This window comes from Temnothorax longispinosus, chromosome 7 (assembly GCF_030848805.1).
Source record: "Temnothorax longispinosus isolate EJ_2023e chromosome 7, Tlon_JGU_v1, whole genome shotgun sequence".
Taxonomy (NCBI): Eukaryota; Metazoa; Arthropoda; class Insecta; order Hymenoptera; family Formicidae; genus Temnothorax; species Temnothorax longispinosus.
The window spans coordinates 6,277,722-6,304,263 of NC_092364.1; the positions used below are offsets into that span (position 1 = coordinate 6,277,722).

Sequence of the window (26,542 nt, forward strand, 5' to 3'; positions counted from 1 at the left end):
AACAGCAGGGGGGTGTTTCTTATAGCTCGGCCGGCTTTCAAGTTTAATTAGCTGCCGGCCTTATCGAGAAACAGGGTGTCACACATAAATACAGTCCGGGCAACTCTCTCCAGACTCGTTGATCCCGGGGTGAGTCGATTCTCGGATTTTCTTCTTGCCACGAAGCAAGAAGCAAGCCTCTTTTTTACGATTTCGGCGCACATGTGCTTTTCTCTCACATGATGATCGGTCGATGGAAAACTGATGTTCCTGTTCTGTCAGTCAGTTGTGTCAAGTGAATATGTAAATTCGAGAGATATCCCAAAGGAATTTATTACCATGTGCCCCGTTGTATACAGATGTTTTTACCTTGCTTTCGTATAATTTACGACTTATAAAACACATGAGAAAGAACTGCTTTCTATTTCATAGAAATTTGTTAGATATTATTCCAGTTATTTTTGAAGATATTCGCGTGGTTTTTTATTTTGAAATTTAATACAAAATATATAACAATTTATTAAACAAGGAAAGTTAGATAAAAATTTCCGAAGTATCATATTTATATAAATGTGTAAATAGATTCTTTATTTTTTTAAAGGAAAGATTTTTAAAGGATTTTTAAAAGAACAAAGGAAAGATTTCTTATATAAGAATTAAATGTATAAATTAATTACTGATCTCATTAATTGATACTTGTGTCTGTTGACAGTTTGAACAAATTTTATTATCGCAAACACCAGTAGAATTTACTGACGAGTTAATACCTGATCTGAGTAGTCATAAAATAGAAATATTTTTGAATGTGAAGTTAAAAACACATAGGTAGATACAGAGATGAGGTAATAAATAAATAAAAGTATCTTGTATCTCCGTAGTCATATCTCCAGCAGCAAGTTTTAGTAGAATGTATCTATCTTCGGCTATGTTTTTACGCACATAAAACACGCATGTAACACGCCTGTAATCGAGACGCATCTAGATCCATAAATTATATCTCTCGAATCAGGTATTCCCGCTTTGTTTTTTTCTTAGCTTTCATGATCATTATTTCCAAAAAATATTATTTCGAATAACGAAGATACATGTGTTAAATATATACCTATCGATGGATGACTTCGATCAATCCGATCTCATATTAGTTTTCAAATCAAACTTCATTCCATTAAGATCTGTTTCAACCAGATATTAAAAAAAAAACAGTGCCATTATCTACACTTTTTTTCAAAATACGTAACAAACAGGATGACGATGAGCCAGGCAGTATTCAAGACTTGTCGAAATCTCGCGTGATTTGATTCATCGGGATGAAAGATTAATCCGTGAGAGCCGTTCTTCCCCGCCCATCGCGGGTTCAGTTCGGGATGAAGTTCGATATTTTATCAGCATCCAATCTGGGTGTATTCTCGTTAAAATCGGACACAGAACTCGTCCTCCCGTCTGGCCCGTCGTACATCAGACCCAATGCGCGCACCCACAAGAGCCCCCCCGCTGCCCCTCACCCCCTTCCTTCCCCTTTCGTGCACGAACACACGTAACTCTTTCTTTCGGGTCGTCTTCTTCTCGTGACTGGTCGTTACAACATAATTCAAGTCGCCGACACGAGCACAAATATTATGATAGACGGCTGTTTATGCGCCGCGCATAGGTCTGTGTTCGGAAGATGGAAGAAGGTGGAGGAACAAGGAGTTCAAGAGATAGAGAGAGAGGGAGGATCACTCTCGAGTTCCATTCGACCCGTCTCGTTTGGGCCAAAGAGACAAACTCGGAGATACCTCTCTTGTCGTGGCGGCGCGGCGACTGGTGGCTCGTGGGTGAACGGTGGGCGTTTGAAAGAATGCCTCTAAATAATCCCACGGAGATGAACACGCCTTGAGAGCACTTGTAGCCGTAACTCTCACTCTCAGAATTCTCAAATTTTCGCCCTATTATCCCGATTTAAAAGTCACGGGAATAATTTGCACGCGAATGGGATCGCGAATGTCGGGTCTGATCGATGATATTCATGAAAAATTGAATGGACGCGACATTGAAGCTCTCTTCTCACCGTCCTGTGTTTTTCGAGGTAAGAAAAAAATAGATTTTGATATTTTAAAAGCCTTACAAACTGTGTATGGCAGTTGCAAAAATAGTTCAATTGCGGCAATTCGACTCTCTAATTATATCTTAATGACAAAATTAATAATCGTCATTTTTTATAATTTCTTAAATAAATAAATATTTGTATATTTTTAAATTAATATTTATAGGAAGTTAACATATTCAATGAATAAATTTCATTACTAAAAAATTATATCGTCTCACTATATATAAAAATACCAATTATTTCACTTCTTCGTGTGTCAAATGTATAAAAAACCGTGAAATTTATATACAACATTGTTACAGTGACATATAAATTACGTCGACACGCGACACGACATACTGACATATAAATACTCGGTAATTACAGTAATCGAATTAATCCTTCGGAACGTTCTTAACACATTACACGCGAATACCAATCCCGACGTCTCACAGCGGGATACTCGTCAGGATCCACCCGCCGCGCCGGCCAAAGTTAAAGAGACAATTCAACAGAAGGAAGATTATCCGATATCGCGCCGCTAAAGAACCACACTGGCACTCCTCTCCTGTAATGTGTCTTCTCGCGTGGTAGACACCGACCGCGACGTCGTATTTCGCGTGCTTTATGAGCGCAGCTTCTTCTGGACATCGTCGAAACAAGAATATACTCCGTGACCCGGGACCCAACAGCCACGCCGGCGCCGGTGCGCAGCCACGAATTCAGACATATATATATATATATCAAACCCATAAATCCGTTCATTCGTATATTTGATGAACGATCGCGCAATGTGCCTCGAAAAAAACAGCCACTGTCGAACGACGATCGGGAAATTCTTTGTCAGAATTATCAGTTTTATCGGGGAAAAATAATAAGTCTTATTTGTTTCGCGTTTGATGGTGAATTTTAGGGCCACTAAAATGATTATTTACACAACTTTGTAAGTTGTTCCTCGTTTTCTCTTGAACGTTTCGTTCCCCGCAACATTGTAAATTAGTTATATTAACGATAGGTAAATACATGCGCGCATTAGTTTTGTTTATGCTAATAATAAGTCCGTTTTATCACTTTTAAACTTAGGTTGGACGAAATTGCTTGCCACATGTACTTATTCTACTCGAAGGATTCAGAATCTATTTTTTTTAAGGGATTTAAATCTTTCGGTCATTCGAGTGGCGCGCGGCGTCTGTCTAATATGCTTTGAAAACCAGAAACAATTTTAGGCATTTACCTTTATTCTCGTTTATCTTGGAATTTTTGCTCGGCAAAATTACAATTTCAACGTTTTAACGTAAATTTGCGACTTATAATTTGTTTAACTCTGTCATTCTATAATTATGTGTTACATGATGTATAAAACAATACAACAAGAAAAATGATTGCGTACATACGTGTATGTTAAACAAGTAAGATTAATAAGACAAAGACTATATTATTGATTTGCATTAATATTTATTAATATTTATGATTATGATATTCTATTGATATTTCTCATTTGGCATGTAATAAATGTGTCAATATTTTTATCATCTATTCTATAGAAGATAATTCAATACGTGATATATATATTACAAAATACTCTTTACTGTTATTTGAAAATCAAAAACATTTTACGCGAAAGTTTATGATTTGCTATTAAAATAATACCAGCGTACCAAATCTCGAAAGAAAGGACAAGAAGGATGTAACAGACTTCTAGAAATCACACGAAACGTGTGGAATATCTTTCACCGTTGGGTAATAAAAATTGAGTTTCTAACGCCTCGAAACCGTTTCCTAACGTGATATAAGTTCGGCAATATCGCAAGTAGCGTGACTACTACAACGTATAAACGAAATTAAAGATTCAATCCCGTGATTTACGATTATCGGCGCGGCGCGTGTAATCGACTAATCGATCCTTCTTTTGAACTGGTATCTAATAACGCAATTAATTCACTAATTGGATTAGACCCAACGAGTTTCTTCACTGACGAATTACGATTCACCACGTGACGATTAGAACATCATAAATAATTTTTATCTTAGCGGCACCTTTACTGAAATTAAATCGGATGCTGCGTACATAATCATGTACATACTCATGCCTTTCGGTTATCTTTGATCTTCTTGGTTAGAATAATACATTTATTTTTGTCTAATACAAAAAGAGAAAAAATCAGAAATGTGTAGACATTGACTCATCACACATTGCACGCATAAAAGGCTTGATAGTCTAAACTCTGCGGTTTTATTATCATAAATCGAACATTATATCGGCGCGAATATTAATGGAATTTGTAGACAAATCGTTTATTTGAAATACAAAATGTTAAATCTCGTCACGTGCAAAATTTGCATCTAGTTTGTCTATTTGATAATTGTGATCTTTCATCATATTTTTTTTTTGCTATCAAAATAAGCTAGTTATGATTATTTATTTTATTATGCCAACGGCATAAATAATAATTGAACGTAGCATATTAGTCTTACACCAAGAAATGTGTCCTAAATATTGATGATAGTGCCCCATTACCAAATGACATAAAGAATGATCAGCGGCACTTCTGAGGCTCTTCGAACAGCTGATTCCATGTGTACGTGCAAATATGTGCGCTGCTCTGCAATTACGCGATAAAGGGATTGTACGTAATTCATTATCACGATACGACCCTAATTATTATCGTCAACTCGATTGCACCTCGTTAATTGCGCGGAACTGAATAAAGCACCTGCTGCTTGCTCTTTCGAATAGAACATATAATTCATTAGAAAAATATTGGAAAAATATTTCTAAAATATTATAAATATAAGAACATCCTAAAAATATTTTATGATTATTTAAAATAACGTTTCGAGATATTTTTAAAAATATTTTATGATTATTTAAAATATCGTTCCGAAATATTTTCAAAAATATTTCTCTGAAATAAGTAAAAAAATATTCCACCAATACCTTGAAAATATTATCTAGACATTTTCCCGAAAAAATTAAAATAAACATGGTCTTTCTAAGAATATTTTTATTTTAATTTTTTTAATTTTTTATATCAATATTATTATTGTTGTCCCTTTTTCCATGTAAAGATCTCTTACACGAAGAAATTGAAATAACACATCGATCTGAGAATCTGAGCTAAATATTTCTTTTGTAAATAACATCCACTTTTATATGGCATATATAGATAAAAGGGTTAAATTCCGTATTCACATCTGATGGCCTCTTATGCACGTGACATGCAAGAAACATATTATAGTATATAATAACAATAAATTATCCGTCGTACGAGAAGAACAAGCAGCACAGCCGAGTTATAAAGTGGCAAGATAGTTGCATTCTTCTGGCACTCTTTACGGTTGCCGTCTCCATTAGTTGTTTTGTTTCTAACGAAATCATTATTTACTACAACTTCGCGATTCGCGGCGCTATAATTGGCGTCACGTCGTTAACATCACCTGCGATCTCTATACAACATTCTCTTCAAAGTCACTCGAATGATTAAAGCGCATTAAACTTCTTCAAGAAATCGTTATATTCAGCAACTTTATAAACTTCTTCGGTGACAATGAGATCTAAGCAAAATTTCATTTAAAAATCACCGAATTAAATAAAATTTTATTTTGTATCTTTTTAAATCCTTTTAAATCCTTTTCTCAAATTTATTTAAATACCAAGACGCGGATATAATATGAATGCAGTAAATACATTTAAAGAAATATGTTATAATAAATATGTTTTCTCGCTTTCTTTTTATAAATATTTGCATGAGAGACTTGAAAAATAAAGAAACACTTGCTTCAAAAGTTGCAGCGTGATTTTCGAAAAAAAGCATTGAATAAATACAAAGCCTCGATAAATTAAAAATAATTTAATGTACTAGGAGCAACATTCTCCAATCTTTAGTATAGTAGCCTCGAAGAACCAAAAGAGATACGCAATTAGTACGTTTTTTTACTTTCGTCTTGCATCTCATTGACCGATCACCGTGTCATATTCGTTTTCTCGGCTACCCGAATAATTTATAATCCGGTAGCAGATATCTAATGATCCGTAAATCAATCATATATTTTTTCGTAACGCTTCGGTAAAGACATGTACACATCTCGCATAGAGATGTTATGTATTATATGTAATATCGAGTTATATTTACTAGAGATATTTAGTAGTACACCTATGCAAAAATTATATATGGGGCATTCCACGCCAACTCGCAAGGAGTCAAACTTCGACCTTTTTATTTTTGATGGCCGCTCGTTTTTTAACAGGTTTTTACGAGTATTAGACCCCTGTTAAATCGTTTCTATAATAAATGTAGCGTTTCCGAAATATAGCCTGCGCAAAATGAGGACTGCGAAATTTTCAATGAATTTTTTCGCCTATTAGACAACGTCTAAGAAAAAAATTCATTGAACATAAAATACGCTATTTAGATCATAGTTTAAAAAAAAAATTATCCCAAATTTTTATAATAATGATTTTAAACTAATAAAGTAAAAAAAACACAAAAATTTGAATATCTCAAAAACCCCATTTTCTATTTTTTTGAAATTTATAGGGAATATTCTAGGGAGTATTAGAAGAATTTTAAGACTAGTTGGAAGTTGCGCAGAATTTTTGGGATTTTTTTATAAATTTTTTTGTGAGGCAGTAGTAATATTTGACTCACAAAAGTGTAGTTAAAAACGCGTTTCAGACAATTCTGAATCATTTAGATATACTTTTTTACTAAAGCATGATGAGATCTCGCATAGCACACGACAATTGCGATGAACAGTGTGGGAAAGGCGAAAAAAATAGATTTATGAGGAAGTTTAATTCAATAAGTACATTTGTTTAAGAACATATATTTTATTTTATTATTTTGGTGCTCAGTATAATCATTCGAAAAGGAGTAATCTTTAACAATTAATTATAATTTTTGGTAGACTTGGTATGACGCAGTGGACACGTTGAGTCTGAGGTATTCTTTTTGTTTGATCGTACCGACCTGTCAAAAAATTCGGCGGCGATTTCAAGTATTGGGACAAAAAAAATTATGAAATTGCCGTCGAATTTTTGACAGGTCGGTACGATCAAACAAAAAGAATACCTCAGACTCAACGTGTCCACTGCGTCATACCAAGTCATACCAAAAATTATAAATTAATTGTTAAAGATTACTCCTTTTCGAATGATTATACTGAGCACAAAATAATAAAATTATAAATAATATGTTCTTAAACAAATGTACTTATGAATTAAACTTCCTCATAAATCTATTTTTTCGCCTTTCCCACACTGTTCATCGCAATTGTCGTGTGCTATGCCGAGATCTTCATCATGCTTTAGTAAAAAAGTATATCTAAATTGATTCAGAATTGTCTGAAACGCGTTTTTAACTACACTTTTGTGAGTCAAATATTACTACTGCCTCACAAAAAATTTATAAAAAAATCCCAAAAATTCTGCGCAACTTCCAACTAGTCTTAAAATTCTTCTAATACTCCCTAGAATATTCCCTATAAATTTCAAAAAAATAGAAATGGGGTTTTTGAGATATTCAAATTTTGTGTGTTTTTTACTTTATTAGTTTAAAATCATTATTATAAAAATTTGGGATAATTTTTTTTTTAAACTATGATCTAAATAGCGTATTTTATGTTCAATGAATTTTTTTCTTAGACGTTGTCTAATAGGCGAAAAAATTCATTGAAAATTTTGCAGTCCTCATTTTGCGCAGGCTCTATTTCGGAAACGCTACATTTATTATAGAAACGATTTAACAGGGGTCTAATACTCGTAAAGACCTGTTAAAAAACGAGCGGCCATCAAAAATAAAAAGGTCGAAGTTTGACCCCTTGCGAATTGGCGTGGAATGCCCCATATATATATATATATATATATATATATATATATATATGTAAAGTTTATCAATTTTTAAATTGAAAATCTATCTTTCCTATTTAAATTTTTTTTTAAAAGAATAGCGTTTTACATGTCAATTTAAAAACTCATATAAAAACAAGGAAACGTTTTATATATTGGGGAAATGTTTGGAAATAAAAAAAGAGACTATTTAAAGCTTTATTACAAGCTTTATTCAATTGCGAAAAGATAGTGTTTTCTTGCAAATATTGTTTGCCGCGTGACATTTTAGCATTCTCCCAAAAATCTTGCCTACATTCTTGCATATATTATGATAGTGCAGTATACATTATTCTTGGCATTTGCACCGTACTTCCGCTGTCGTTGAAACAGCTGCCAAATGACTCGACTTGATGTAACAGACACAGTTTACTTGCGATTGCTTTTGAAGAAGCTTTTTAATCCGTAAAAACGCTTTAGAAGATCTAAAGGTTTAGGAAAAGTAAATGCAGCAAGAGCAATGCAGTTCTTGATATTAATTTTCCCATTTTCCATTTAACGATTCATAAAAATCAAAAATCTTAAAAATTCTTAGCAATTCATCAGCATATCATTGTTCTACTTAAGAATGAATACAGACACTGTAAAATTTTTTTGTCTTTAAATGTATTCATGTGCGTTTAATATAATTGTGCGGTTGTATTTGTTTAAAGTCACTTACAGTTTTCTTTAAAAGAATGGTGCTACTGCTTATATCGATCATTCACGTAACATAATCAATTTGCATTAATGCAAGTTAATCTATTATTTCTAAACTCATTATTCACTTTATCATCTTATTATTTAAATCTCATAACATTAACGATCTAAATTTACAGAAAAGAAGAGATAAAAGAATCGATATATATTTTCGAAAGGGAGAGAAGGGGAAAGCAGCTACACCCCAAGCACTATCCACATACATTTAATTAAAAGCTTAGCGACATACCATCCACCTTTACTAGGTAGGCGCTAGCGTCCTATTACTATATACCAACAATCAATCATCTTACCCCACGAGAACAACCCCCATCACCGACGTTTAAAACCAGAACGATATCGCAACTAGCATCACTTACTCATCCCTCTCCACCCCACTACTAACACGAATCCCCACATCTCACCTAGGAATACACCACACACGTCTCTAGCATCCCTTCACCATACCCCCCCCCGAAACCAACCCCTCACAATACACTTACTCAGCCACTTCAAACATCACCCAAACTCCCGATTCTTTCCCCCACACTACCGACCCCCGAAACCCAGGCCACACCGGCACCCCTTCAACCCTTTCCAATTCCCTTCATATCAACCTTACAAAAACAATCAACCTAAACAGCCCCACATTCCGCACCCGTTCATTCCATCTGCTATCCCAAAATACCACCCATCCACAAAACCAGTCAGGCCCCTCAGGGAACATTTAACCCACCCAACATCTTCCTTACCCAACCGCTCAACTCCACTTAACTTCAAGGTACACCCCTATAATAAAGGAGCAAAACAACCGCAACCTACCCCTATCAACCACTCCAATCAACTAGTGCAGATCTTCAATCCTCCCCATATTTCTGACGAGCACAAAAGCTGCACCGAACCCCACCCAACACCTACGTCCCCCCAAAACCATACCCCATACACAGACGCATGATGACCACACACCCCCTTCTCATCCATCACCCCTCCAGATTACAGGCCCTCCAAACAGGTTTCCCTAAAACCAGCATCCACCTTAAAACCTGAACCACAACCCGCTCGCCACCCAAAAAAAGCATAAAATCCCCCACCCAATCCCAAAAGCCCACCCACCTAACTCCTCTCCCCTTACCAGTTCATGCCTACCTTCACAACCCCACGACCCCTACCGCCCACCAACGCCTCCCTTAAAACCCTCCCCCACCCACCCCACACATCCAGGCCCCAACATAACCCTAACAGTCTCCCACCCCCACACCACCCAAAGGGACAACCCAACAGACAACCCCGACATCCCAACCCACCCCAAATAATTCTACACCACCACAGCTCTCCCCCACCAGGAGACACCTCACACCCCCCACTCCAAAGGGCACTAAGGCTACCTACGACAAAACCCACCTTCCCTTTCTATCCTAATACCCCCATCCCCTCTCTACACGGCCAAATCGCCCCCCCGTCAACAATCCCCATTCCAGCGCCAGGCCCAAGTAAAAACCAGCTTCACCCCCCCCCCTACAACATACTACCCCCCTTCAATCCCTACCCATTCCCATCACAAAACCCCTTCCTTAGCAACTAACCGCCAGCAAGGGCTAAACATAAGTACAGTCCTCAACACACCATGCCACAACCCCGAGTCGCGTAGTTTATAATCTATACCTACGCTTCGAAAGGAAAGAAAATAGTCCTAATAATTTCATCTGCATTTCTCGCCTAAGCCATATCGAGAAGACAGATTTGGCGTAGCCTTCATTTCGTCATAGCCATAAATATCTGAGGGAAAATACGAAATTTGTTTAGATTTCTCGCGGCGCCTCTCTCGACGCGTAATCGCTCGTTACTCGCTGCTTACTAGAATCCGAGGATCAATGCGACTCGTTTAGCGTACTTGTGCCGCACATGTGATGCTCAATAAAGTCGCTATCATTCCCGGTATGCCGCATTTAACTGCGACATAAAAAGATGCAGTTACAAGTTTGTAGGAGCGACCTAAATGAATTAGCATAACAATTATTAGTAACGGGATTATTTATTCACACGGTGTAGGTACGCGGAACTAGTCGCTTCTCTTCTGGTTTACAGATGCTAAAATCCGGTTTAAGAGAAATAATTATTATTTTGACAAGGACAAGCCAGGTTTTTACAACTATTTATTCAACGTATTTGAAAAAATTAACTTCGTGTTCGTAGGTTCTTTGCTCTTGATTCCCTCGTACGCGTATAAAGAACGCTCGAGTGTAAATAAAATACGCGGCATAAGATGAAGCAGTTTGAACCGATGTTTGTTAGTTGAACCGACAAGTGTAATTGTCTGTGGAGAATACCGCCGCTTCATCTACAAAGTCACCATAACGGCTAACGGCGAGATCGTGGCACACATGCACCACTAGCCGCAGCGATAACTTAATGTTCACTGTGCACCATCGTTGGACAGTCGCGTTGGTTCCGCATTATCCTTAATGTCTCGCTAAGGAAACAGCTTAGCGTTTTAACTTGCATTAACCTCGTTTTGCGCACGTGTGCATTGCCCATTAATGTATCCCGAACAGATACATTGCGCTGTGTATAAACCGAGAGTGCATCGCGAAATTAATTGAGGCAGCAAATGGAAAAGGGACACGAAATGGGCAAGAATCCTGTTTTGAAGGAAATCCTGTTCCGGTGCGTTTAAAATCCTTTGTTTTACGAAATACTTGAAGCCCACATTGTATAATTGATATATGTCTATAAACAGAAGTGAAAACGCTCTTCCGAATATTCTGTCAAATAAAATGCAGATTTCTAACTAATCTTGAACTCTTTCGACGGAAAATTTTTATTACGTATTTTCTTCAGTCATTTTAATTAATGTTTTTTTACGGCTTATTAAGATTATTAAAAACCAGTTGCTTATTTATGACGTGTAACGTATTGTAATTCTAAATTGAATTTAAAAAAAAAAAACAAATATATATTAAATTGAGTATGAACATTAAACTGAAACATCAGCAGAAAAGAATCAGTCAACAAAATAAATAGTCATAATATTTAATGTTCTAATACTTATTGTTAGCAATTATAACGCTAATGCTAGAATTAAGGAAAGTTTTGAGCCAATAAATTTTAAATCAGAACAAGGATAAGGAAAGGATAGGAAAAGATAGGAAAGTCTATAAAATAAATGCAGTAGCTTTATATCAACTCGTTAATAGCTTCTGCTTCACACTTACAAGAATCTTTCAACATAATAAAACTCGTCATTTTATAAAATTATTTCTTTCAATTTCTGTTTCAGCTCAATTGCACAAAAGCATGCATCTTCAATGAGACTCTGGAGCAACACAATTACAATACGTACATCTCGGCACACTGGTCCAAGGAGAACGAAACGCTTTACATTGGTATGGACCGTTATGGCCATCCGAAGAAAGTAATTGTCACAGAAGGTAACACTCTGGGCAAAAGGTCATCCAATGTTCGGGTACTGACGCAAGTGGTTTCGGCTGATCGCTTGGAGATCCTGCAGAGGCGGATACTGGGCGCTCATCACAAAGTACGCCATTGGCATCATCATTGTCAGACTAGCGACGAGACGCTGAAGATGTGTCGCGTAACGCCGCCCCCGGAGATTCAATGCCGCAACAACAGCCGAAAGAAGAAGAAGAAGCGGAAGCGACGGTGCAGGTCGGGCGAGCAACCCGGTTCCCAATGCAAAGTCACCGAGAAATCGATCGCGGAATCAGTGGCAGGTGTCATCGAGGCGTCATCGGAGATCGTAAGCAACACCACGCCGGAATCCAAGCGATCCTGCGAGGGGGCGGCCAGCGAGGAGGCTTGCAGGCGACAGGCTCTCTCCGTGTCGGCGAAGAAGCGGAAATCGCGGATAGACGGCGGCGGCAGGAACCACACGCTCGGTAAGAACAAAGCACCAACGTCAAATGCGAAAAAGCCAAACCTCAGGGTCGCCGATAATCAAAGTAAAAAGCCTGATTTGACGGACGGGAAGAAGAAGAGGAAGAGGACGACTCAGCAGCAGATGAGCTGGGGGATGAGCACGGTGGCATCGCCATCCCGGAAGCGGTACGGGCCTGGCACGACCTCCTCGTCCCGAGTCTCTTTGTCGCTAACAGCGCCCGCCAGCGAGGAGCAATGGGCCTCGACAGCCACGTTGTCCTCTTCGCCGTCTCTTCTTGGTGCGTCAACCGTTCTCTTCTCTATCAAAAGGCCGAGTTCGCCGCAGTCTGATCATAAAAAGCCCCCGCCGTCCTCGAGGAACCACATCGCGAGACCGATAGGCTCGCGTAGGATAGGAAAGTCTTCCCGGGATAGCGCGGCTCTGCCGGGTCGATCGAGGTCGATATCGGCGACGTCGAGGAGCAAAATAGCACTGCTACCGTCAACCACCAAAGTTCCTGAAGATACATGCGCCTATACTACAACCCCTCTGCCTCAACTCTCGCCAGTTCTCCTTTCCTCGTCCTTGTCCTGGCAGGAATCCGACGACGAAGACTCCTCGCTCGTCGACGAGGAATCGTCCTCGATCGTTTCGAGCGAGCTCGCAATCGTCACGGTCGAATCCAGCACGTTGGCAGCTTCCGACGACGTTATCGCGGAAGTTACGACGTTTAGCTCGGACGAAAGAACCTATGAGGACAGCGACGTGGTCGATATGATCCCGCAGACTACAACGAAATTTCCGCTGGAGAGACTGGCGATGTAACGCCATCCCTCGGATGGCCGGAGGCTGATTTGTGCGCAATTGTAAACTTACGTGTACATAGCATCACTCTACGTTACGACTTACTTCACATTCATGCAACGAGCAGGTGGCACACGACATGTGTCGTGCAGAAATTTTGATATTATGAGGGGATCGATATAGTTGCAGTTTCGGTGAGATCGATTTAGTTGTGTAAACTTTTTTGAATAAACACTTTAAGAACTTAAATCGAATATGAATCGAAAATGAATAAAAATTGAATTTTTTCGTCAAATCTATAATTGTTATTTATATCAGGATTTTCCGCTCTGATGTCTGAACCTGAAATTAAAATCCCGAAAATGGCAATCCACAGTAACTGTGTTATAAGAGACATTGTCTACTTTTTTCTTTAAGCGGAATTTAACTGGACAAATTGTACTATTTTCAATATTACTCAATCGTAAATTGTATATAAGAGATCATTTTTTTGAGATCATATTGCTTGATAAAATAAAAATATTCATCAATCGGTTAATATGCTATTAAAAATAAATTTCGATAATAATTAGATAAATAAAAAAATTTAATTATATTAACGGAAAGAATGCCTTTAATTAATATAAAGTTTTATTGTAACAATATTAAGGGAGAAGTATTTCTTTAGACATTCTCCATATAATCTTATAATAAAAATAGACTTCTAAAATTTTGAGATAGTACAAAACTCAAAAATCATTGAAAAAGAGTTATAATAACTGTAATTGATCTATAACAGATATTATAAAGCTCTCAATATTTATTGATAACACATTTTACATGACAAAAAACATTTTCATGCACGCTAAATTTAAAAATCCATAACGGTAGTAAATTGCGTTCACCGAAATCGTTTCGATATCAATTCCCAAAGCATTTACGGTGAGAGATGCGGTTCGTGTCGAGAATCGATGGACATTGGGCAAAAACGAAGTATCTTCGGTCGCGTTTGTTTGAACGACACAAGAGCGTGCCGGCCAATGCGTGTCTCTTTATGCTCGTTATCCGCAAGGGGCAATTGCTGGTGGCATCGAACTGAGAGAATATCAAACCGCCGGATAACAAGCACGAAACTTAACTTTAATCTCAAAGTACTTCCTGGCGGCAAAACAGGTGTTGCCGTAATTGTGCGTCTCCTAAGGTGGTTCCGCAGAATCGTAATCTTCATTGGATTTCAGAGCAAGTAGTTTTCAATTTTATTACAAGATGGTAAGTTCACGTAACGCATGCGAATGTGCCATTTCTGAATTCTTATAATCTTTATTTGCCGCAGCACTTTCAGATCGATATCTTTTCTCAACGAAAACTTAATTTCGATATAATTATAAAAGAAAATTATAGATAAAAGCTTGTTCATATAAAGTTCCAAAAAACATTCTATGTATTGCTTTAAGAATATTCCAGTGCATAAGTACTGAGCTCTATTACTTTTAAAAGAACTGCATATTACACATGTATGCATGCAAGAAAAATGTATTTTAGATTTTACTTATATTACTTTCAAAGTGAATGGCTCTGGACAATGATAATTCTCTTATAACTAGAGATCTTAAATATCAACGATACATCTTTAATAGCTTTAACAAAACTAGGGTAAACTCGGATAAGATGTCATAGAGAAGAGATAGCTCACTCTTCTCTCTAACTCGCCATCTAGTATTGAATGAACATGAATGGGCCATCTTTCCTCTAAGGCCATCTCGTTTAAATTTACCCTACAGAATATTTCCAGCATGATAATCTAGGTATATATCGTCATCGTACATTTAGAAATTAATGAATGTGACTGCCTCACTCTTAACTAACGTTATTATTAGGCACGAGAGCATCACGAGAGCAATAAAAAATCCAGTTATATAAAATTGAGCAAATAAAATACAAGGGAAGTCAAGATCTGCATTAAATGACACTAGATATAAAAGACACAGACAGTAATATTCATGCAAGTTAGAAAATAATATCTACAGGTTATAACATTAAATTAAGATGTTATTCCAAATTATATATTACACTTTCTTGACATGAACCGCTCTCACCTCGCCGACGTATCGACGTAGAAAACTTTTTGTACATTACTGCCGAACTCTGTCCTGACTAGCGCGATTAGTGCGTAAGCGTAAAAAGAATTAATGACGATATTTTAGCGAGCGAGGAGCGTAAGACAATAAGCGACTTGGAAAAAGGGAAATGGACGTATGGACGATGAAGTCAATTTAATTTGCGAGCATGAAACACGATTATTTTCGAGGAAACACGATTAATAGATATTCACTTTAATTATGGAGACGAACTGTTCAATAAAAATTAGCTGTCTCGCGACGAAATTACTATACGCTTCGCACATTTCGCCGAAATGAGAAGCGAAGGCGTTTTCGATTACGCTTAGTGCACTACGTAACAAAGTAATTTTTTAACTAGCATAAATTATACATATACAAATTGTAGGATAGGGAAAAAAAATATTTCGACAGCCGTGTGTAACCATCTACGTTTAGGCATCGCGAGTTTGAGAAAATTCCTGGCAAGCAATTAATCAAATTTGTAAGTTTGTCTCGCGATCTCGCAATCAAACGCTATAAAATGCAATTGCTACGGGCGACGTATGTTTAACTTGGCATGCGTGAAGTAAATTAATAGTAATTGTTAATAATAATTTGGCATGCATAGAGTAAATTTCGTTCGACGTAATCTCAGTATTTATAATGAAGCGAAGTAGAAAGAGAGAGAGAGAGAATACTGGCTTTCTTATTTTACCAAGGAGACCGATTAATCAGGTCGACACAAATTGCGTATACTGGTCATTCGAGTTCCATCTCGATCGTTATTCCTCGCGCTTCCAATTTTATTTCAGGAACTCGTTTCGCGACGGGCTCGACAGTGCCGACGTGAAAATTACAAAGGTCTTAATTAGCGTTTCCATTATATTATAATTACAATTTGTTATAGTTCGGGTTTCCAGGTATGCAAATATTGCAAATATACCATTTATCATTTTGTGAAATGTTTAATCAAAATTATCGCAAACAAGTGGTCGATACATTTAACTTTATGTTGGAATAAATTTTTAATGTATTTATACCAGACTTTGTTTTACGTGGCACTGTGCGAGTTTCTCGCAACGAAAGCAACGCTTATTATTACTTTGTAATTCTATATCAACTACAATTCAATTTTGCGAAATCGATTACCATAAAAATATATAACCCAAAAGAAGCGTTTCTAAAACAAAAGATTGATTGATAATGAGTAAAATGATGACGCCATAAAATACGCTACTCATATTTGCAATCTTTATTATATGTCAACATTTAATGTTTGAAAATTGTTTGATTATCGAGTGCCACTTGAAGAATTCATTTCGTTGAATTATATTTAACGAAAATTCGTCACGTCTCCTTGTTTCTCGAAGCAAAAGAGTTTCATCGAATTTAGATAGATGTATCTGTTGGAGAAACCTCGCTGCGATTTTTTTCTTCTTTTTTTTTTGTAGAATCTATTAATATGTAGTAGCATATTTATTAAAGACTTATTTATTGTAAACAGTTGACTCCGTGTACATAAGTCTACGATCATTACTCATCAATCACGCGCATCGATCATTTTCTTCTATGTATGTTGTTTCTGTCCTATATGTACACGAATCCGTTGAAAATATCATCACCGTTCTGTTCGGAGAAACACTTCGGTATCACGACGATAAAATAAACCGTAACATACACAAAGAATATAAATTTTAAGCTAATCTTTTTATAAATTAAACCGTTTTTTATAAATTTTATAAGTTAAACTCCGCACACACACACACACACACACACACACACACACACACACACACACACACACACACACACACACAGCGTAAAGAATCGCGTGGTACATACTTTCAATGAATTAAATGCGAGACCGATGGATGCTATTTTATCACAGTATCTAATACTGAATACAAAGCAAGTTGTTTCCCATGCACGATAGAGTTGATCATTATGTCATACGTTTGATAATAGTCACTGGCAAAGTGAACTACTGCTTCCGCCGGAACTGAAATTGGACCGACGTGTAACAAGGTTCCCCATTTAAATTCAACATATTATATGTATACAAAGTGTCCGGTAATTACCGTGTCACACGTCTCATCATGGCCAGCCAGAGCAGGTTAAAGTGAATAGAAAAGTCCTTCACTTTCCTTCCTAGACCGAGCATATTTCCACGGAGATTGAATCTTGAGCTCCAATGGATTTTCCCTTCACCTCTCAAGTTGTAATTTCTTCATCCAAAGAAGTTCCTTACGCTCCGTCCAGATATTTCTACGTCCATGTTTGTAATTTTTATAGAGCGCTCCTCTCAATGCCTCGCCGCACGCCTAGCAACTGTAACCGCTAGGCTGCCTCTTCTCGTCGAATCGCACGGACGCACATGATTTGAAAATCTTTATTAATTAATCTCTTGTTAATTATTGAGAAACAGTAAAGGACTTTTCTAATAAGATAAGAGTGACAGATGGCTAATTTTCGAGCTTTTCTATTCAGTTTAACCCGCTCTCTCTGCCCACGAAAGGTATCACATAATCACTGGACACCCTGTATATATATACACAATACATTATATAATAGGGTAAACTCGGGTAAGATGGCCATACAGGAAAGATGGCCAACTCATGTTCATTCGATGCTTCATGGCGAGCTAGATTGAAAGAACATCGGTTGATGTTCCTTCAACTGCTCCTTTCCTGTATGGCCATCTTACCCCAGTTTACCCTATACATATATAATGTATTACACTGATTTTTCTCGGAAGTATGAAAAATAGATCTGTAGTTTTCCGCGTCTCATTGGCAGTGAATATTTCTAATTTTGATCCTCGGCATTACTCAGCATTCTTATTAAAAAAAAAAAAAAAAATTTCACAAAATGCATAATAATGAAAGAATTATTTGTTTCTTTAAGTATATTTGAATATATATGTAGAAATTTCTATATTCATAATTCAAGTACATTTTTAGACACTCTGATTAGGGCAAAAGATAATTAATTATTATTAAAACTGTTTATAATGTTTGATTGTTACTACTTTTATAATAATGGGTATGTGAAGTTGTCCCCCCTCCCTGCTACAAAGTCATAGTTCTATCTTAAGTTCTGGATTATTTAAAACATAGAGAAAACTTCTTGATAGTTTTTAGAATGAGTTCCGTCCATTGATAGTGAAAGTAAACTTCAAAAAATGAGGCCAACTTCATGATTTTTTATACATCCAAATAAAATAATTCTTAATACAGTTTTAACTTTTTGAATAGTTACATAGTTCTTGATACTCTTTTATACTCTTTTTCAAGAGTTCGGCAAAAAATTCAATTCAAATATCGATAACTTTTTGAAAAAAAGTTCTGGTCGAAAATTATGGAGTTCTAAAATCATGTTCGATAAGAAAAACGATGAAAACCGCACTTTTGTAAAACGTACGTTCTGATTATTAATCTTTTAATGACTGTCAAACACACAACACGTAACCAATCTTTATACTTTTTTTTCATGCATGTTGATATATCACCCGTCGAATCATGATGTCGAATAACTATGCGCTTCCAAGTTTTAGACTGAAGCTACAGTGCAAATCCAAGTGTGTTATTTTAACTAAAGCTCTTTAACTATAAAGCTTTCCCATACATATAGGGTTTTACAATCGGCCCAATACTGCGCCAGTACTAGTTGTCCTAGTTCGGGTATATACTAGCTGACAAGTACTGGCAACACTAATATTTCATTACTAAAAAATATTTCAGTTATAAGCATAATTTCGATTTGTTTAGTATTGACGTTGATGTTATGTATCGCTGAGTCATTATTATTTGCCATTCTTGAGCCCTGGTTATTCTACTGTGATCCTGTAACCCTGGTAGAAAGCACATGTCATTTTGACGTCAAAATGACATGTGATTCCTACCTGAGAATCCTGATGCACTGCGCCAGTATTATTGTTTGTTAATGCTGGCCCAATACTGGACAGAATTTTGGCCGACGTACGGCTGTCGGCCAGGTGTTGGTCATAGCCCAGTACTGTCTGACAGAATGTTGGGCGACGTACGGCTGCCAATCATCAGCCAAGCGTTGATTTTCGTTGTAATGCCGGACTGTCGTAGTATTGGCCATAAAGTGTTGGTTTTATTGTAATGTCTGGCGACCCTATATATGTGTTCTTGCCGTTTTAAATCACGTCATTTAACTTTTAATTAAATGACGTAATTTAACACGCAACACAACATGTACGTAAAACGAGTTTCGGTCAAATGTCATTTTTAAACGTTTATGCGTGTAGAAATAACACACTTGGATTTACAGTGTAGTTGCTTTTCAAAGTGCCTATTAAAGCCATCTATTGGCGAAAACCGCATAGGATTTATTGGCCAACCTATATTTTCGAAATTACGAGTTTTGATTGAAAATGTCGATGTTCTGAATACTGATCGAATCACATTTACCGAAATCACGCGAAACAAAACACGCGGAATCCGATTCGAGTATCGCTTACTTTAGAGAATCGCTTAAAATAGAGAATGTTTTCAAAATGATATACGTCACGATCGAAAACCGATTTCTGGCGGAAGAAGGAAGGAGTATATCGCCAAATAGCACACACAGACAGTCGGTATTAATAGTCGGCAGAACTAAACAAATGAAATTAAAAATAAGTGTTATTTCAGAGATTATTTCCGAGGCTTCTCTTGTTTTACCATTGGTTTGATGCATGATTGCGCTGATATTTTCAACGGATTCTGAATAGTTTCAATAAAATAAGCATGTTCTGGCGAATGAGATTAAACGAATAGTTCGACGGTACTGGTTATAAGGATAAAAGACAACTCTTCCGAGTTAGTGCTTACGAATCCAACGATAACGAAAAGGCAAGGTTGCAAAAGAAAGTGCACGTGGATGCGCGAGTGTGATGCTTGTCAAGACAGCTAATTATTAGATTAACTAATGACATAAAAGATGTGTAGTGCCGTTTCATGCAATTATGTTCTCAAATTAATTCTAAAGATAGAACAAAGAAACACTGTTTTGATTGTTACTATTACAAAAATTTAATTCCCACTCATGTTGCCCTATTATTACGTTGTCGGACTCTTCTAGTAAAACAATAAAAGATTTTACTTTTTATCTTATTTATTAAACATTGAAAAAATAATCTATATAATATGATAAAAAATTAAAGAAAAGTGACATGAAACGTTATAGTAGTATTATCTTTTTTTTTTTAAGTCCAAGCTGAAGTTTTTAAAGGGTTATGAGAAAATTGATGCAGTAAGCTATTAATAGCAAATAATTAATAGCAAAAATGATACGCAGGCATGACCGCATCGTTCGGCACAGCTCTAGATATCGAAGGTCGAAACGGAACCAGTCTAGCACTGCCATGTTTGAAATGTATTTAATTTTCATAGACTGAAACTATTAAGGTCATAGACGAATATTTTTAATTATTAAAAGGATGAAAGAGCGAGGGGGCCGCGCCGATTGAAATCTCATCCGCGGGTATTTAATGTAAAGTAGACACTTCAGACGAGATATACGTAAAATATCCGCCCGCAGGACGATTTGTCCTCTCTTAACCAAAACACCACCATTTTCGATACTATACCTTGTGATATAATCCTTAAATTCTACGATCTTTTTCCTCTTCTGTCCCATTCCCGAGAGGTACATTTCTTATCGTCGTCTTCGCGAAAGAAGATAAGAAGGGAGAGAGAAGGGATGGGAGCGAGAAACGATGAAAATTAACGAATAAACCGATTGAATAAATTTCCGATGAATCTCTGATCGATTATATTATCAAATGCGCATCTCGCTCGCTTATCTTCTCTCTCGCTTCTTGGATGCAGAACCCCACCATATCGTCGCCATATAATTTTTAGAAGTAATAAAAGAAATATAAAGAAAAGATATTATTTGAATATAACGCTGCGTTGTTATTAAATTTCGATATATACCTCACTATGTATTATTATTTGCATTCCTAGATATAAAAAAATAGTTTCATATGTAACATCTTATGATGAATGAATATCATCTATTCTCCCCTAATAATCTCGATTGTTTAAATTACACGGCATGAAATTATGACAGTATTAAAAAATCTTTTGCACTCTATCTTATTTAAGTAAGACATTACAAATTGCATTTATTGATTTTTACTGGCATGCACATTTCTAAATGAGCTATATTAATATTCGCGATTGCTAACAGATCTTCAAAATATAACATTGTTGTCAATAAAGAAAATTTATAACCTTTCTTTATTCAACGTATCTTATTGTTAGTCAAAAGATAATCACGTATAATTTCAGCAACATCACAATTAGCAAAATAGAATATTTGCTACAGCCGTTTACAGAATACTCAGGTAAGTGCACGTAATAAATGCTTGTTACAAATTTGTCAATGCAACCCATGCACAAGTATCAAAAATCATATAAGCAGCAGAATTATACAAATCTTTCCGGAAATATTTTGTAAGTCAGAGAGAGAAAGAGAGAAAAAGATAAATAATATAAATCAGTAAACATGTACTTGATAAGCTATTTTATCATAAGATTGTCTAAATATATATTAAAACTTACTGTACAGTTATATTATAATATTTGAAAATGATTGGTGTAAAATAAGATATTATAAAAAAAATATTATATAGACAAACTATGTTATAATATTAATAACATATTATTGTATTTTCAATATGTACATTGTGTGTTTAGCTTTTTGCACTGTCAAATATATTGATTTCTGGAGTCAGTACACTGATTAAAATTTTAATCTGACTTCAGAAATCAATGTGTTAAAAATAAGTCAATTGAAATTATTTTTCTATAAATAATATTGATATATTTTCATGTAAATTAATTTTAAATATAAAGTCGAAATAAATAGGGCTGTATGTAATAACTAATAAGTATATATTGTTATCAAAAATTTTCTTATATTTAAATATTGACGTCCAGTACTTTATAAATTAATCAAACTTACTGCACTGATAAAAGATATCTTCTAATTTGTTATATCAAATACTAATATTTTGAGGAATTTAATAATCTCATTAATAAACTTCTTCAGGTTTCTTCGTTTTCTATTTTTTATTCGATATGTTTCATGAACTTACAAGTATAAATTATTCAAAATTATATGTATTATCCGTTCTAATAAGATTAGTAGAGGATTAATGCAGATATACATTCTCATTTAAATAAGCAATGAATTGATTACGTAATCACAGCATAACGAGCACAGCCGGCAACTAGGAAATAAAATTGCATATACTTATCATTCGCTTTCAACAAATTCACATACTTTTGCCGATTAAGATCAACATTTATTAGATTAGATTTATCAAAATAGCTCGTGTATTGTAGAACTCTTAAAGAGTCTAATTGTAAATTATGCACGCTATTTAATGCGCGTTTCCTGAATAGTTCGTACGTGACATGTATAAATATTTCATTATTATAAATTACGATTATTTATTGTAAGATAAGAGACTTTATCGACGTCTTTGGGATGTAAATAAGCTTAAAAAGAAATAGCACGATTGTATCGAACGCCGGAAACTATTACGGCCAGCACAGTGTATGGGTGTCTGCTTGCAAGCATGCAGAAATAGAGAATATGGAGCGGCACTCACACCCCTCCCCTCTTTTGTTGTCTGCATCTCCTCCCATTGTTGTCCCGTACTATAATTAATGATCGATGCCACGATAAGGCATAAAAGTCGCTCTGCTGCACGGGAAAAGTACGTACAGATTGCGGTGCATTGTCCGCTACCCTGTATTTACGCAATTTCCGTGCCCTTCAAATAATTGTCTCGTAATAATTGTATTTTCCTAGCAAAAATATACTGCTGTTAGAATATCAATTAAATTTTGTCGTTGATATTACTGCATTCATTTTTCCCGAATGAAACTTTGCTACATGTACATATCAGTCCTGTGCACTAAAATATCCTTCAAGCTTAAATATTGGAAGTAAAATATAGTAACATAAATTTAAATTATAATATTTAAAAATTTATTTCTGAAGAATTTATTGTTAATATTTTAATTAAAAATACGTTTGATGTGTCAGTATTGTACTAATAAATATGTAATAATTAAACGCGTACAAGCGACAAAACATGTTTACCACGTCGGAGAAAGCGAGATGTTAATTATTTTTATAGGACTTAATAAAAATATCCGCGTATCTAAAGTGCAGGCATGCTTCTGCTACTTCTGCATTGCCGATCTCTCATGGCATTTAGCTACTTATGATTACGGATCATGACCATAATCATAATCTTGGCTATTAACATAACCATAACCCCAACCTTCGGTCTACGACGCGCGTCTTTCAATTTATAATTAACGTTCTTCGATAAATGCCTTCCGCCTTAACTTTCGACCCACAGGCGAAACAACAAACATGGACCGTAAAACGTGCATCGTCCCTAATCATAATTGATTCCACAGTCTCTTAACCGCGTTCACTGCTCCTGCCTATCTATATAATTTGGTAGAGTGTAAAACAGCGTAATTAAAGGTGTCTTAGGAGAATTGAGAGAACGAGTTGAGCCGAATAAATATATATTTTTGTGACTATCGAAAAAATAATTTAAATGCTAAAGATCATAACAGAAAGCTCAATAGCTTTCTAGCATTTATGTGATAAAACGAAACGTAATTTATATATGTATAGAAAATAGAATAAACTGTTGTTAATATCACACACACACACAACGCAACTTGGCTATTTAATATAATATTCCGACGTAGTAATATACCGGTTAATGTACGGATAATATACCGGTAATGGCTCTTATTTTACGCCAATCATTTTAAATACAAGTCATAATACATTTAAATGATGATGACTAACTTCATCAACCACGACATGTTTATATACTGATAAAGTACGTTAGCACCTGTCCGTAAATTTTTCCGATCTTCAATCGGACAGGTTGTGGTTAAGTATTTTGCACGCGTAAAGTCGACACGATTTATACGTTATCATATATATTTATCATAATCGATTCTACGCTCTAGTATCCTTGACAATCCTCAGGGCCTACATTGAGTAATAGGCTCTCTTATCAAGCTCTAAAGATGGGTTTATGATGGCATTACTGATTGCTTCGCCCAATCAAAGTTTATTAGGTGAATATCGATGATACCTCCCTGTAGTGTTATCAGCATTATTGCTACTATTATTAAGAGTTTTCTATTCACTGTCTTTTGCGCAAATCGATTAACCGTATCGAGATTGATTATTAAAATTAGTGAAGAACGCGCCGATAAAGCCTACGGACATCGAAAGTATTACAGATCGAGGTGCCGGAATCTAATTTTAAAACATCTTGCCAAGGATAAAATTTCTAAGCATCCTGAGGTACTTTAATTTTACACTCAACTTTTTCTCTGATATCTATAAAGTTAAAAAAATCTCTTATTATAATTTTATTTTAGTAAAAAACTTCAGATTTTTCAATTTCTAAATAAATTTTCCATTTTATTGTTTATTCTAATTTATATTTCTTAGTATATAAAAATATTAAAAGTAGTGAATACCTATATATGATATCAAAATTTATATACGGGAGGATATAAAGTTAACACAGCTCTGTTATTTAAGAATTAAACGTCGCTTCTAAGATATTTTATTTTTCTAGCTTATGACAGTCTTTGGAAAGTGCGACATTATACACCTGCGGCGGCAAGAAATCTAACGCCGGACTTGCCTCCAGTAAACTCGTTATGTACTCCGATGCACTCTTATTCTACGCAAGGACGAAGCAGTTGCAGCCTCAATGCACATTCGCTGGCTATATATGGTAGCTGATGTGGCACGAAGTCACTGGATCTTTATTCGCTTGATTGAGCTCGCCGCGCATTATACCAAATATTTTCTTAATCTTTGATCACGTGCCATAAGCGTTAACGCTTAGAGCAAAAGGTATATATATATTTTCTCTTTTTCAGCAATGATAAAAAAGACATACACAAACATTAAACTTTCTCTTCCCTTTTACTTTAAATTTTAGGACAGATTCTATTTCTATATGTATATATCTGCTATTGTATATATTATTAAAACTTAGATCTTGCTGAAGAGAAAATTCGTGAGGCTTTTTTAAAGAATCTTTTATATCAGGAAGCATCGGTAACCACATTGGTTGCCCCTAAGATATATAAAGATAGGAAAAATGTAGCCGCACAGCAGCCGATACGATTTAAGACCGTAACACTAGTGCGTGTATTAGCCTGCGTAATTTTAGCACACGCGCCACTCAAACTCTTTTCGCGTTGCGTCACACGTCGGTGTCGGGACGTGGGTGAAGAAGCCTCCGTTTCGTTACATAACGTCCTTCGTCTGCACGACCCTCTTCAGAGTTCTATTCCTATCTATTCAACGGTACAAAGAACACACGCGAATACTATTCGCGTGAATCGGCCCGGTAAACCCTTTATTCAGTTCTCACGCAAGTATTACCATTATAATGTAAGAATATCATTTGCAGTCCGCGTAGAGAAAGAATTAACGACGCTTTCTTCAACCAAAAAATGTATGCTAAACGACGAAATTTCACATAACTGTTAACCCTTTATTCAGCTTAACTCTTTACCATTACTCCCGCGAAGTACATATTAAATATTCGTAACTTTTTAAAAATTCCAAATTTCGTTGTATAAATAAAATTCACTTATTCTAGAAGCAATTCTTTTGCATATGTATAAATCTACGAAAAATCAGGAAAAATCATTCCAATGTTCCGGCAAAAATAAGATAATATCCAAACCTATATATTTTCTTTCGCAATATATAGAATTAGTAATAAAGAACTCTAATTTATTCACAATTCGATTGTAACTCAAATTCGTCAAATTCTGTCGTTTTCCAAACAATTAATTAAAATTGACTAAAATAATCGTCGCTTTCAAGTAATTATTTCCAATAAGCCATCTTTCGCGTGACCAACTCGCATCACTCATAACTTCGCTAATTCTGTCCGTTGCTCTAGCGAGGCAACGAGAGACCGCAGGCTGAAGTGCGTAACACGGTGCCGCGCATGATTGAGCAGGATGATAATATGGAGTTATATTGGCAGAAGATAATTTCTCCCCTGCGCAAAGGCGAATACCAGATTATCCATGGACATAGAGGAACCGTTTAATTAAAAACACAGAAAATAAAAT

The 26,542-nt window shown here is 35.8% G+C and overlaps 1 protein-coding gene and 1 long non-coding RNA gene across 6 annotated transcripts in view; one reads left to right on the forward strand and one right to left on the reverse strand.

The window, feature by feature from the left end:
• Nucleotides 1-13,796, forward strand: part of LOC139815687 (uncharacterized) — a 239,480-nt gene extending 225,684 nt beyond the window's left edge. Inside the window, exon 4 of the mRNA XM_071782753.1 lies at nt 11,887-13,796. Coding sequence (XP_071638854.1) covers nt 11,887-13,311 — 1,425 coding nt within the window. The 3' untranslated portion in view covers nt 13,312-13,796. The remainder of the gene's footprint in view (nt 1-11,886) is intronic.
• LOC139815691 (uncharacterized) overlaps nt 1-26,542 on the reverse strand; it is a 197,857-nt gene that overhangs the window by 124,467 nt on the left and 46,848 nt on the right. The window lies entirely within an intron of this gene.